Source organism: Apodemus sylvaticus, chromosome 3 (genome assembly GCF_947179515.1).
Source record: "Apodemus sylvaticus chromosome 3, mApoSyl1.1, whole genome shotgun sequence".
In the NCBI taxonomy this organism is placed as follows: domain Eukaryota; kingdom Metazoa; phylum Chordata; class Mammalia; order Rodentia; family Muridae; genus Apodemus; species Apodemus sylvaticus.
Window position 1 is genome coordinate 58,687,434 of NC_067474.1, and position 15,475 is coordinate 58,702,908.

Here is a 15,475-nt window from a genome sequence, read left to right on the forward strand (position 1 = left end):
GTTTTATTTTACTGATGTTATATAATCATAGTCTTAATGTAATATGCTCTTATTTTAGGTTTCAGTAAAAATATTTGGAATAAGTCACTATTCACATATTAAATACAAGCATTTTTAAACCCACGTATTAGTAAATGACTTATTCTGTGCTTAACCACTATTGCCTTAAATTTATTTACATTTTAACCTTTTTTTAAAAAAGATTTATTTATTATATGTAAGTACACTGTAGCTATCTTCAGACACCCCAGAAGAGGGCATCTGATCTCATTACCGATGGTTGTGAACCACCATGTGGTTGCTGGGATTTGAACTCAGGACCTTCAGAAGAGCAGCCAGTGCTCTTAACTGCTGAGCCATCTCTCCAGCCCACATGATAACTTTTTGAGAGTCATTATGACATGAACAAAGAACATGTAAACTTATAAAGACTTGTTTACTCCAATTTTGTTTCCTTAGATTATCAGTAAAAATGATTAGTTTTTTTTTCTTTCTTTTCTACAACAGTATTATGGTTTGAAGTCAGTGCTTCACACATGTTAGATAAATGTTCCACCACTGAACCATATCCTCAGCCCCGTGAACAGCTTCAGTGGCTTTGGGACCTTGGTATGCTTTTCATGTTGAATGCCCTGCACTGTGAAATCTGATTATGTGGAGCCAATATAAACCAAATGACGATTTCTTGATTTTCTGTTTAAGGTTCAACCATTGAATATCTAAGTTCCTTTCTCCAGACATCTTCCAGGACTATCTTCACGGGCTGGATCACCGGGTTCATATCACAGTCACAAATGTGAACTCCCTACAATTCCATAGATCTAGAGAATTGGTTGTTGTTGTTTTTTTCTATCTGCCTTTCCTTTTACCTCAAGCTATCCTTTTTGAGGACTAAACTTCCCTGCACTGAAAACCCCCATTCCGTTAACACTTCCCCTGAAAAGTACTCAGCAGCAGGAGCAGAGAGAAAGGAATATCCTCAGCGACCGGGCAATGCTTGGCGGACTCAGTATAAGTACGATGGACAGTGAGCTTTGAATTGATTCGGTTATCCAGCTCCCCTCATTTACTCCTAACTGCATGTATGTTCTTTTTTCGAGGAAGAGAAGAAGGCTTTAATCTTGATAAAGATTTACCTTACTGTGCAGCAACCAAGATGTGGGCAGATTTTATGACACCAATGGGTTTCTTTAGTCTAGGCCCTGTACAGTCTAATGCTTTTTAAATTCGACTGTTCTTGAATCTTTAGATTTCTAGGCTGAGTAGGCAGTGTGCCAAGAGATTTACAGTGTGACCTACATATAATACAGTAATCACCCTCCCGCTCCTCTCCCTTGCCCAATCTCTGGGTAAGGACAACAGCAGATAATCTCTTCGGACTGGTCCGGCACACAGCCAGCCAGTGCTCACTGACAGCTGAGGGCCGACTCTCTGATGCTTGTAGTCGAGTCCCGTGAGTCCTACATTGCACATAGAGGGCTAGTGACTCCTGACTTCACAGTCCTCTTAGGTTGTGGCGCACACAGCGGTGGTGCCCTTGCTTTTACGTCCCCGGCAGAGGGCAGCCTAGCGGCGGCGCGGGTTTCCCAGCCGGCGGGTTTAGGGCGCGACACCCGGAAGTGGCGACTGGAGCGGGAGCGCTGAGTTGTCGGGCGGCGGGACAGCGGCCCGGAATAGGGGGCGGGGGCGTTGGTCATGTTTCCCTTCGGGCCCCACAGCCCGGGCGGGGACGGGGCGGCTGGAGCTGAGGAGCCGCCGCCTCTCGGAGGGCCGGCGGCAGCTTCCAGACCGCCCTCTCCAGCTCCACGGTCGGCGTCTCCACAGCGAGGAGCTGACGCGGCCTCTCCCCCGCCGGCCGCCGGGAGCCCTCACCTCCCGGGCGGCCCCGCAGGGTCCCCGGCCGAGCGCGCTGGAGAGCTCGCGGCTCCGGGAGCTCTGGAGTTGTCCGCCGCCGCGTCGCAGGCAGAGCTGTCACCCTCCTCCTCGCCGCGCAGACGCTCGAGGCCAGACTGTAGGGCGGGCAGTCGGAGCCGGCAGGGCCTCAGCGCCGGCCTGGGCGGCCCTGGTGCCAGACTGTTCGGGTGGCTGAGAGAGCGAAGCCTTGGTCGCGGGCTGTTCGTGGACCCGGCTCGGGACAATTTCCGCACGATGACTAACCTGTACGGTTCCATCCATCCCGCAGACTCCGTGTACCTCAGCACCCGCACCCACGGCGCTGTCTTCAACCTCGAGTACTCGCCGGACGGGTAAGCTACACCCCAGCTGCGTCCCTCCGGTCGGGTTGGCTGCAGCTGCTGGCCTTCGTGCCCCTGGTACTTTCAGAAGCACATTGTCTGTCGCCTGTGAGCCCTGCCCTGGCCTTTTGAGGTAGGCAGGCCCAGTGCTTCCCTTCGGTGAAAGAAATGCTTTAAGCGGGCGCTGCAGGTCTGCCAGAGCCAGTGCACAGCTAGGGCGTTCTGGTGCCCCGTAGGTGCTCAGCAAGTATGCTTTAAATAAATGCCCATCGTTTCACTGTTATCCTCAGTTGGCTTTTTTTTTTTTTTCCTGATTTGAATTTGTTAAAGGTAGAAAGCTTGCAGAATCCTTGGACCTTGTGTCAGATCCTACAAGGAGACAAGTGAAAGCTTTAGAAAGATAACTGTAGTTGCAGAAATAAGTTTCTCAGTGTTTGGGCCATTTGTGGGATAGACTGCGTGCTTAGACTGATAAGATGTTTGCTCTTGGTTTACTTCAAGCTATAGGGGATTTTCAAACTATCTCAGGTCTTTTTAGTACTGTTATCTCGTGAGGGCACAAGTTTAACAACAATCGCAGGAAAACAGTGCTTGTGGTTCCACCACGAGATGACATAATTAATAGCATTCTTATCACATCTGCCCGCTGGGTTACTAGTCTTTGCCTAGTGAGTGCATCCATTCATTCAGTCCCTCGTTTACCAGATGCTCCTGGAACTTTTGATAGGTTGCAAATGTATGGCTAACCGTGGTGGGTAAAGCTAGGTAATGACACACTCTGTTTACTGAGCCTGGCCTCTGTTAGTTCAGCTGTATATGAGATTCTAAGTACTGCACAGTATGTACATCTACAAGTTACCATAAAGGCTTGAAGCCTGCTGATCTAGGGTATTTAAGGTTACCTTGAGAAAGTGACACTTGAATCAGAAAAAAAAAGTTGCAGGAGATAAAGCAATCAAGATTGATGGGTAAAGAATAGAAGTATTTCATATGACTATGAACTTATGCAGAAGGGTCATATTAGCATATCATGTTAGAGGAAATTGAAATGATAAAATAAGACATTTCAAAAAGAAAGACCTAAAATATGCTGAGAAAGAAGCAAGGGAACAGTTACTGAGCAAGTAAGACCTGTTCTAGTTTATTGACAAAAGTGCTTCTACTTATGCCTGGTCCGAGCGTCTCTAGGGCTTCTCTTCACAGCAGTCAGCTGGAGTTTTAGCAGTGGCTGCATACTTGAATTTCTAAGAAAACTGATGAGCAGAGAAACTTGAGTAAGTTGAAGCTTATTCACGAACCTCTTCCCTTTATGCTCTACTTTTTTTTTAAAAGAATTATTTATTTATTATTTAATGTATATGAGAACTCTGTAGCTGTCTTCAGACACACCAGAAGAGGGCTTCAGATCTTACAGATGGTTGTGAGCCACCATGTAGTTGCTGGGAATTAAACTCAGGACCTCTGGAAGAGCACTCAGTGCTTTTAACCACTGAGCCATTTCTCCAGCCCTTTATGCCCTATTCTTAAAGCTTTCTCTCTCCTCCAAATTCTGTCTGTGCCTCTAATCTCTTTTATCAGACTCCTGTCTGATACTTTCCAGACTTAAGAAGTAGTTGTGTGCATTCTCTAGGAGTAAATTTTTTAAATAGAATATGGTGATTCTAGAATTTTTTTTTCCCCAAAGATTTATTTATTTCATGTATGTGAGTACACTGTCACTCTCTTTAGATACACCAGAAGAGGGCATCAGATCTCATTATAGATGGTTGTGAGCCACCATGTGGTTGCTGAGAATCGAACTCAGGACCTCTGGAAGAGCCTTCGGTGCTCTTAACTACTGAGCTATCTCTCCAGCCCAGTGATTCTAGAATTAATTATGAAAACTTTAATTCAGATTGCCTAGATCTATTAGAATGAACATTGCACATAGTTCTTAACTGAAGATGACTGCATTCTCCCAGAGAAATTTATTTATTTTTATTTATTTATTCATTTTTTTTGTCTCTCATGGTAGCCCTGGTTGCCCTGATATGTAGACCAAGCTGGCCTCAAAGTTTCAGAGATCCAGCTTCTTCTTTCTTCCAAGTGCTAGCATTAAAGGTATCACACATTCATACAGGCTCACATCATGTCACGGCTTACCTGTGGAGGCACGTGTGTGGAGATAAGAGGATAACCTTCAGCAGTGATTCTTTCCTTTCATCATATGGGTCTCAGGGATAGAACTCAGGTAGTCAGCCTTGGTGACTTGCCTCTACCCACTAAGCCACACCGACAGGCCCCAGAAGCATTTTTTAAAAAGTAATTATTCTGGTTCTCAGCCAGTGAAATGGCTCAGAACGTCAAGGTGCTTGCTGCACAAGCCTGGTGATCTGCGTCCTGATCCCTGGAACCGTGCAAAGGTAAAGGAGAGAACTAACTCAGTACTAAGTTGTCGACTGGCCTGCATATGCACCCAGACATCTCTCTCTCTCTCTCTCTCTCTCTCTCTCTCTCTCTCTCTCTCTCTCTCTTTCTCTCTCTCTCACACACACACACACCAATAATAATTTAAGAGACTTTAATAAGTATATGTATTAAATTTTCAAAAAAGCAAAAGGAAAGAATTTTTAGATAATTTCCTTCTAAACTAGTAGAGAAAAAGTATGAAATAAGGGGAAAGATTACAAAAAGAAAAGTGTGATTCTCAGTGGGTAAAAAGGGCTTGTTGTGCAATGAGAACTTAATTTTTGCATCCCTAGCACCTGTGAAGGCTGGGTGTGGCATCTCATATCCCTAGCCCAGCACATAGTGAGAGAGGCTGATCCCTGAGTTAGCTATTCTAGCCTAAACAGTGAGTTCTGTGTTCAGTTAAAGACCCTATTTCTTTCTTTCTTTTTTAAAAATCTTTATTTATTTTATGTATATGAGTACACTGTAGCTGTACAGATGGTTGTAAGCCATCATGTGGTTGCTGGAAGTTGAACTTAGGACCTCTGCTCACTCCAGCCCCAAGATTTATTATTATATGTAAGTATACTGTAGCTGTCTTCAGACACACCAAAAGAGGGCATCAGATCTCATTATGGATGGTTGTGAACCACCATGTGGTTGCTGGGATTTGAACTCAAGACCTTTGGAAGAACAGTCACTGCTCTTAACCACTAGCCTGAGACCCTATTTCAAGAGGGTAAAGTAGAAAGAGAGGCTGGAGAGATGTCCCAGTGGTTAAGTGCACTTGCTGTTCTTGCAGGAACCTGGGGCGCAGTACCCACAAGGCAGCTCACAACTGTCTGTAACTCTAGTTTCAAGGGGTCCATTATGTACATATGTGGTACATATACATACAGACAACACACACACACACACACACACACACTGAATAAGTAATCTTAAAATAATAAGGTAGAGAGCAATAGAAGAAAACACTTGATGAAAGCCTCTGGTCTACACATATACATACACACACAAACACATATAGAGGTTTATCCACATATGTACAGACATGCAAAGGTAAGGAAGAGACAGGAGGGAAAAAACTGTTGATACTAGTTGATATTGTTCAGTAGTAAAGCATTTGTTTAACATGTGGGTATAATCTCAGTACCCCCACACACAAACAAAGAAAAAACAGTTCTGCTGTCAGGAGTCTAAGGGTAGGAGCACCAGTTGGGCCTATTAGCTTGAAACAGGTTTCAACAATATATCAGGAATAAATTTATATATGTATATAACAACTGGTAAACTATACTAAAAGGAGAATAAAATAGGCTTGAAGGGGGAAAAAGCAAGTAAGTTACCTGATAATGGTGAGAACTCAGCTCTACCTGGAAACTTGAATGGGTTTTTACATAAGGATTAAACAAGTATTAGATTTAAAATATAACAGTGTTTGACACTTCTGGGAGAAAACAGCAAATTTATCACCATAAGGGAAAATAGTATACCTCTGTTAATTAGACCTAAACAGAAAAATACATAAGGTAAGACCAACGTCACCATTTTTTTCCAGCATCACTTAAGATCTTTAAAGGGCAAGTACATGGCAAGCACTCTACTGCCATGACCTTCAGCCACTACACACTGGTTCAGCTATGCAAGGGGTTAGAGTGTCAGTTCATTCCTAGTGATCCGAGTTCCCCAGATCTGTCATCATTGCAATGCTTCAACACATTCCTTGATATTCCTAGAGCCACCCATTATATTAGCAATTATAGAATTAAAAACTAGCACAGTGAGAGGCTGTTAACAAAAATCTATTTGGAGAATTATAACCCTGCATCTATTCTAGTGATCTTCCCCCACATACAGTGTGCTCATGTGTGCCCCTCATGTGCCTGAGGGTAGAGCTGTGTTTTAGGGTTTCTATACCAACACCACCACTAAAAAGCAAGTTGGGATCTCAGCTGGTCTGCTGACCCCCTGAGCATGAACCTTACTCCTCCTCACACTAGGACAAGCATTTTATTGATGGAGCTGGCTGCCCAGCCCCAAACTAGATATATCATCTAATTGCTAAGTGAAGTAGGAGGACCAGCTTCCTTTGTGGTCCGTGTGTGTGTGTGTGTGTGTGTGTGTGTGTGTGCCTCTGTATGAGTTGATGTGCACCACATGGGTTCAGCTGCCTGAGGATGGCCAGACAAGAGCTGTGCAATCCCCTGGAACTCCCATAATGGTACTGGGAACTGAACTTAGATCCTCTTCAAGAGCAGTAAACTGCTAAGATCTGCAGTGGGATCATATGTTTTTAGAGCAAGCACACTTGTATAATTTGCACCACAATGTAACTGTTCTGTTTGATTATATTTGTTAATCTTAACTGAGTCTAGTTTGTAGGTAAACTTTATTGTAAGTATTTGTAGGAGGGAGACAGTATGTATAGGAAGGATTCCTTACTATTTGGAGTTTCAGACATCCACTGGGATTTGTGATACTTCCCTTATGAACAGGAGGACGATTACAATGTTCCGTGGTTTATATAATCCTTATTCTCTTATGTATGCTTAAATGGCACTCTCCTTTTTACAGTGAAGCATATCTTTATATGTTTCTTTGTATTTGTTAATAGTTATTTCATTCTACTAAATCCCAGAAAATATTGCTGAGTCAAATGGTTGGCATGTTTAGAATTCTGATAGACACTTGAGAGGTGACTGTGAGTGGCGTCAGCTCACATACTTGTATATGTGAGAGCTGTACTCCCTAGGACTGCCAGCACGGAGCCAGGCGGTGGTGCACGTCTTTAATCCTAGCACTTGGAAGGCAGAGGCAGGTGGATTTCTGAGTTTGAGGCCAGCCTAGTCTACAGAGTGAGTTCTAGGACAGCCAGGGCTACACAGAGAAACCCTGTCTCAAAAAACCTATAAAAAAATAATAATAATAAAAAGGACTGCCAGCACGGATAGTGCCAGCCTTCTAATATCTGATACTGACATAAAAACCCGGTAAATAAAAAGTTCATAGTATATAAAATTATAAATAAGTAAACCAGAGAAGTAACCAGAGAAATGTGTCCTTTTCTTTCAGGTCAGTGCTGACAGTTGCTTGTGAACAGACTGAAGTTCTGCTTTTTGACCCTATATCTTCAAAGCACATAAAAACCCTTTCTGAAGCACATGAAGACTGTGTGAATAATATCAGGTAAGTGTGTTGGTGAATAAGCAAGCCTTTAGTGTGACTCAGAAATCAGAATCTGGTTTCCCAGTTAGTGAAAATATGTCATGCGTTATCCATTTGTAAAACTTACCATGTAATTACAAATTTTACTATTAATGATTTTTGGATTGGAATCTTTCTGCCTTATGTTGTTCACTTCCATGTGATTTCTTTCCTTTCCTCTGTGTGTCAAGGTCATCAGTCATCATTGTGAACCTTAGCCATGTACTGTACTACTGCATTGGCTTCACATGTCACAGTCATACCTCACCCACAGCCGCAGTAGCGATGCATACCAAACATCCTTGTCACATCCTTGGATACTCGCTCCTTCCTATTGAGGGATTTGGGAAATAAAGTACAGTTGAACAATTTGGTGGATTAATATGCAGTCCTTAAAATGATGACTGAAGAGACTATATAAAACCACAGACAAGTGTTTAGGATTATGTTAGTTAAAGTCATACAAATTATACAAGTAGAAATGATAAAGAAGAAAAGATTAAATGACTGTTTTTAACTCTTGGCAGTTTAAAGTGGGTAATTTACCATTTTCTATTTTGTAATGTATGAAATTATGAATATATAAATATGAAGTTGTGTTAGTTTTATAATTATTACTTTCAGTGTTACCAAAAAAAAAGAAATGTGAAAATTACTTATAGTTTAGGTAGTTTAGGTGCTGCATTTTGCACCTCCACTGATCCACACACGCAGAAACAGAGAATTAATAGTATAAAGCTGCAGACAGGTTCCAAAGCCAGCGTCCAGAGAGGGCAGACTGAGATCTGGACAGGGCCGAAACCATGGGGTCCTGGTCTTTCACTCAAGCACTGACACCTGGTAGTTGTGGTCCTTAGTTAAAGAGACCAAAGCACCGAGAAGCTTTCTGTAAAGAAAGAGCCCAAATCACCACAGAAAGCCAGGGCTTTAGTTGAAATGTCTGTCTCATTTTTGAAAGGCTGAATAAAGAAAAGGCTGTTTTGCTCCCTGGGCTGTAGGTTTTAGCTATAAGACACAGCCTCATGACAGGAATTGAGTGAAGGCACTTGCTGGGTCACTGACTGAGTGTGGATGTGTGTCGCTTTCAACATTATCATGAAATTGGAGCCCTGAAATATCATTATAAACCCCAGTAATAGAGTAGGGGCTCAGATGGCAAAGTAGAAGCAATTATAAAACTCTTAAATAGGAAGGAAAAGAACAAAGTTTACTTTTCCCACTCAAGCCTATCACCAAAATTTCAACATTCATGAAGACATCTAATATTAATACAACAAATCCAAATCACCAGAACAGGGATTTCTTTGGATGAAATTAACTTTATGGAGTAAGTAGTCCAACCAAGACTTTATTTTTAAAAATAAATTATTTATTTTTTTTTTGACTAGGTAATACATGCACGTGGTACAAAATTCAAAGGTACAAAAGGGTAAACAGTGAAAAGTAAGTCTATTTCCACCTCTGTCGCCTAGCCACCCAGTTTCTCTCCCCAGAGGCAACCACTATTATTAATTTGCTATTTTTTTTGAAATAGTTTATGCATGTACAAGCATATAAATACACAAATACACATACCCCACATATACTTTTATATAAATGGTAGCATTCTACACATACTATTATATGTCTGGCCTTTTTAACTGAACATATTCAGAGATCATTTCATATTAGTATGCATGGGATGATCTTACTCTTTTTAATGGCTGCATAGTATTCCATTGATTGGGAGAAACTTTAAAACATTTTTAGGATGCTTAAAGAGGTAAAGAATATTCTCCCTTAAAAAGAACAAAGAATATAAATTAAAAGAGGTGAAAGAAACAGGTTTATATAGTAAAGAACTACTTGAACATATGGAAATTAAAAATGTTGCTATATAATATGTATTTTAAAGGGGATGGCTAGGACTTACTTAGCATGTGCAAGGTCCTGGGTTGGATCCTACAACATTGCTGGGAAAGACAGAAAAAAGGCTGACACTTAAAAGGGTATAGTCCCAATTGTGGATGTAGCTTACCTGGGAGAGTTTTTGCTTAGCATATGTGAAGCCCTATATTTAATGCTACCCAGAATTGGATGCTGACTCAGGACTGTAATCTGAGCCCTTGGGAGGGAAACAGGAAGACTGGGAAAGAGTCAAGATAATCTTTGGCTATATGCTGAGTTGGAGGTCAGCCTGGACTATGTGAAACCCTGTCTTAAAACAACAACAACAACAATAATAATAATTTTAAAAAATAGGCAAAAATTTTTAATTTAATTGATCAGATAAACTCTACTCTTTTAACATTAATGAGTGAAATAGAAGTTGAAAAATAGTATCAAAATTATACCCATTACATACAAAAAAGGATTAAAAAGTATGAGTATATAGTTAAAATATAGAATTAATTAAAATATATAAAGAATTGCAAACTTTTGGACATTATGGTGCCCAAGCACTTGGAAAACTGGAAGATCTCAAGTTTAAGACCAGCCTGTCCCTCAAGTAGAATGTTATTCCAAAATTAAATTAATTAGTTAATTATAAATAATAAATTACAGAGATTTCTGGGAAATTAACTTAATAATTGTTCATACTATCTGGTAATGAGGGAGAGCTACTTATATTCAGAATGTTCACACTCTGAATTCAGGTTCAAGGTGAATCTACATCTGGACAGGTTGTGGTGAAACTTGAGATTAAAATCTTAAGAAGTGGAGGCTGGGGCTGGAGAGGTGGCTCAGCAGTTAAGAGCACTGACTGCTCTTCCAGAGGTCCTGAGTTCAATTCCCAGCAACCACATGCTGGCTCACAACCAATGGGGATCTGATGCCATCTTCTGGTGTGACTGAGGATAGCTACAGTGTACTCATATAAATGAAATAAATAAATCTTTTAAAAAAGACGAAGAAGTGGAGGCTGTAGAGATGGCTGAGTGTTTAAGAGCACTAGCTACTCTTCCAGAAGGCCTGGGTTCAATTCCCCTCACCCACATGGGGGCTCAACCCTGTAATTCCACTCCCAGTGGATCCTACACCCTCTTCTGGCCTCTGTGGATACAGGCATACATGATGCACAGATATATATGCAGGCAAAATACCCATACATACAATTAAAAAATATTAAAAGTTAAAAAGCTAGTAATGTTAGAGGCCAATTACATGTGGATATATGATAAATAAACTGGCAGAGAGTTTCTTCTAAGTTGATATGAGAAGAAAATGGAGCATATTTGATAAGGCAAGGCCATGTACCTCAATATGTCAGGTAAATATAATCCAGATTGAAGAATTTTAATAAGATGAAATGTTCACTGTAACTGTTAATAGTGCAGAAAATGTAATTTTCTTTTACATTTTCTTTTTTTTTTTTTTAGTTTTGCATTTTGATATGTTTAAAACTAAACTAAACTAAAAGCAGTAAGCTAAGTATAGCAGTGTATGCCTATAGACTCAGCTACTTAGGAAGCTAAGTTGGAAAGATCACTTGAAGCCCAAAGTTCTAGGGACCATACAAACCTCATCTACAACCAGATAAAAGAAAAAAAATAGTTTGAGAGATGTAGTCTAGTGGTCAGTGCTTGCCTAGCACCTAGCCTGTGGAAGGCCTGGGTTTTACTGTTAGCATTGCATCCAAAACAACAAAAGAACAAACCAGGATAAGCACTGTCCAGTAGAAACAGGATGCTAGCCACATACATAATTTTTATTACTAAAGAGAAACAATATTTTAATATATTTAGCTCAATATTTCCAAAATACTATAATTTTAACATGTAATCAGTACAAAAATATTGAGATATTTTACTTTCATTTTCTAATGTTGCCTTTCTAATGTTATACTTGGAAGAATGTGATGTTCTAAGTATGAAACTGTCACATAGTAAGTATTATAAGCCAAATGGGGCTTATATATACCACATTTGACAATGTGGCATTATACAGTTGCAACAGTAGTTTGTGTGGAAATTTTGCAGTGTGAGATAATACGGTATAATAAGGCCCACATCATGTTTAGAAAGTAGAAATATTAAGCAATTTCAGACATTTTTTAGATTGGTACATAAAATGTGTGCATTTTTTTCATTTAAAGGAATGATTAAAGTCTTGTAAATATAGTTTATAGCTTTCAGATCACCAGAAAGGAAGGACATGTGGCCAGTTCACTATAAGTAGGAAAACTTAAATTTGTTGTCATTGTTGTATTCTAGTTTAAAGCAAAGGAAGGATAAGAAATAGAGGTCCCAAATAAAGATTGTTCACTGAAAACATACATAGTTTATATTAATTAAAAGGCATTTTGGAGCCAAGCATGGTGGAGCTTTTAATCCTACTACATGGGAGGTAGAGGCAGGAAGATCTCAGAGTTCTAGGCCAGCCTGGTCTGTATATGATTTCCAGGACAGCCAGGGCTACACAATGAGACTCTGTCTCAAAAACACAAAACAACAAAAAAGACAATCTGCAATTTGAATGAGAAAGGAATTATGACTTACATTTATGTGTATTTATATTTGTATATATTTTTAACAGAGGCATCACAAGAAAATAAGCAAGAAAGCTAAGATTATTGATTATCAATAATCAAGGAGCAAAACAAAGGCATTAAGGGTAAAATGCAATAGTATTTGTCAAGAAGGAACACTCAAAATAATCATAAACTTTGTATGAACCTTAAACCCAGCCCTGACATCACAGAGCAAAGGCAAAGGGTCATGTCCATGGTGATGATGACATTTGATGGCCGAGTACAGAACTAGTCGGTGTAAGCCAGACTGTTGAAGACTTAAGACAACATACTTAAAATGTCCTGAGTATCATTTCTAACAAAACAGATGCCGAATAAATAATTATATACCTGTCTGGACATTTTAATACCGAGTGTAATGAACAGGAAAGAAAGGAACTGCAGGCTGCAACGGAAGTGGAAGCAGGAACAATGAGAGGTAGCAGGTTTCACCTTTTACCATGTAAGATCTGATAGTGACCCTAGTGACTCTGAGTGTTGTTTGATAGAAATGAGTACAGGGGACAGGAGACTTGGTTCTATGGTCCATTCCATATAAAGGTTCTTTTAGAAGATTGTGAAATCTGAAACCCAAAAGATCTAAAGGTGACCTAGAAATAAACCTCTCTAAATCTAGACTACCATCCAGGAAAGGGTTAACCACAAACCAGTCTTCATATATGCTAACACAGACCAACCAACAACTATAAGTTAAATCCAGATTGAAAGGACTTTCCAAATTAACTATAAAACAGAAACATGTAAGTCAGCCAGGTGTGGTGGCACATAGCTTTTATTCCCCGCACTCCAGAGGCAGAGTTAGTCAGATCTATGAGTTGGAGGTCAGTCTGGTCTACATAATGAGTTCCAGGCTGGGTAGAGCTTCAAAACAAAAAAGCAAATGCTATTTAAGGTGGTACATGCTGGTAGGATTTGCTGAAAGAGGTAGAACCAGGAGGATCAGAAGTTTGAGGTTAGTATGGACTATACATTTAAAACAAAAAACAAACAAACAAACAAACAAAAAACAAAACCAGGTATGGTAGTGTACACCTTTAGTCCCAGCACTCAGGAGGCAGAGGCAGAAGCATCTCTTGAGTTCAAGGCCAGCCTGGTCTACAAAGTGAGTTCCAGACAGCCAGGGATACACAGAGAAGCCTTATCTCAGGAAAGCAAACAACAAAAATACCCACAAACATGTAAGCCCTCCCTTAAATAAACTCACCCCAAATTAGTCTTTTAATTCAGGAACTTTAGACTAAGATACATACCATCAGAGGGTTTCACAAAACTAAATTTTAACATTTTGTAGAGTAGTTTGGCATTAACAGCTGATGTTTTTGAGAAGACTAAAGTACAGGGGTAACAGCCCTTCCTGATATGAAATACAGCACTAGAACAAGTGACAGTGGGATGGAGTAGGTCGCTGAGAAGCAGCCCTGTGAAATATGAACATTTTACATATGAGCAAAAGCAGTACAAAATGGGGGAAAGAAAATGGAAGGGATGAAATGACTATATACATGAAAAATAAAAACAAAATCAGATCCTTTTCTCACACTGGCTGAAAATAACTTTCATTTAAAGAGCTAACTAAGAAAGCAAACCTTTAAAGTTTCAGGAGAAAGTAGAGAATATTTATACCTCAGTGTGAGAAATTATTTTTAAGACACTAAAAGCAGAAACCATTAAAGATTGTGAGCTCAGCTGAATAAAACATGTCATTGCAGTTTTGTTATAGAAACTCCAACAATATGGGAAGATCTAGGCTGACAAAGGAGACTTCCAGTCAGGACCAGAAGGATCTTGAATATACTAAACCGTCTAACAATGTACAGAGAGTCACAGTGAGCACTAAGTACGGAGAGGCTTCCAAACTCAGCAGTGGTCAGTGAAGCACTACAAGTACTGGTGCTGAGAAGTAGAGGCCCTGAGGTATACTGACACAGTCTAAATAGGTGACACAGCTCTCAAGCAGGTCAGCGATGCCTGGTAAATAACCATTGTAATTAAAAAATTAATATGTAACCGCATGAAGTAGATGCATTAAGAAGGAAAGATTCATTATAGCATTAGCATAATAAAAAGGGGAACTTGAATGTCTGTCAAGAGGAAAGAAATTTTAGTCTCAATGGAATACTATACATCAGTTTAATGAACCAAAAATATCACAGAAGTGTAAGGATGAGACAGAAAGGCAAATTGTAGAAAGGCTGTATAGTGTGATGCCATTTATATAAAAGGTTAAACCTTCATGAACTAAGCTTGATGAAGGCATGCATTTGCTGTCTTCTCCCAGCACCTGGGACTGTGCCTTGTACGTTCCAGAGTAAATTGGATACAAACCGTATGAAAAAATGGTGATATACATATTACTACTTTATGGTATTAAATACGTGCATGGGGAATGACAAATTTTTGGATAGTGGTTCCCTCTGGAGAGGGAGGGGAGGGGAGGGGAAGGGGTGTGGGGAGGGACTCAGGATATACTTCAAATATGTTTGTATTCTCAGACAACTCTGAAAGATAAGGAAAGGTTAAAACTTGATAAAGCTGGGTGGTGGGTATCACAGGTGTTTGCTATATTTGTTTTAATTGTCTCTTTCTAATATTTTACGATTGAAATATTTTATATCTCAAAAATAATAGACTTGTGTCAAGTTGTTTGCCCCACTCAAAATGACCTTTGACTAACCTGTTTGAATTCTTTATCAACGTCAGCTCTCATGTGCCATTGTTAGTGTGCTGCCTGCCACAGCACCCATGCCCTACAAATTTGAACCTACTCCTTCTGATTTGATGACTAGGAAAATGGATTTGAAATTTATTTAGAAGCACAAATAACCTAAAAGGTTAAGAATCTGAGGCTTCTGGGTGCATGAACTTAAGTATGCACAGCTTGATAATACTAACTTACACTTCTTGAGTTTTTACTGTGTGTCAATAACCTGTAAAACACTTTTCATATGATGTATTGTTTAAGATTTTTAAAATTTTTGGTGAGTAAAAGACAAGGTGCTTTGCTGCCAAGCCTGACAACCTGGGTTTAAACCCTTGGACCCACATGGTGGAAGGAGAGAGTCAATTCCACCAAGTTAACTCTGACCTTTATATG

At 40.0% G+C, this 15,475-nt stretch overlaps 1 protein-coding gene across 2 annotated transcripts in view; it reads left to right on the forward strand.

Annotated features, from left to right (window-relative positions):
• The first annotated feature begins 1,602 nt into the window (after positions 1-1,602).
• Dcaf10 (DDB1 and CUL4 associated factor 10) overlaps positions 1,603-15,475 on the forward strand; it is a 38,588-nt gene continuing 24,715 nt past the window's right edge. Inside the window, exons 1-2 of one of the 2 annotated variants that reach the window (XM_052176418.1) lie at positions 1,603-2,246; positions 7,740-7,853. In XM_052176418.1, coding sequence (XP_052032378.1) covers positions 1,696-2,246; positions 7,740-7,853 — 665 coding nt within the window. In that variant the 5' untranslated portion in view covers positions 1,603-1,695. The remainder of the gene's footprint in view (positions 2,247-7,739; positions 7,854-15,475) is intronic. The other variant, XM_052176416.1, reaches the window with a different exon arrangement.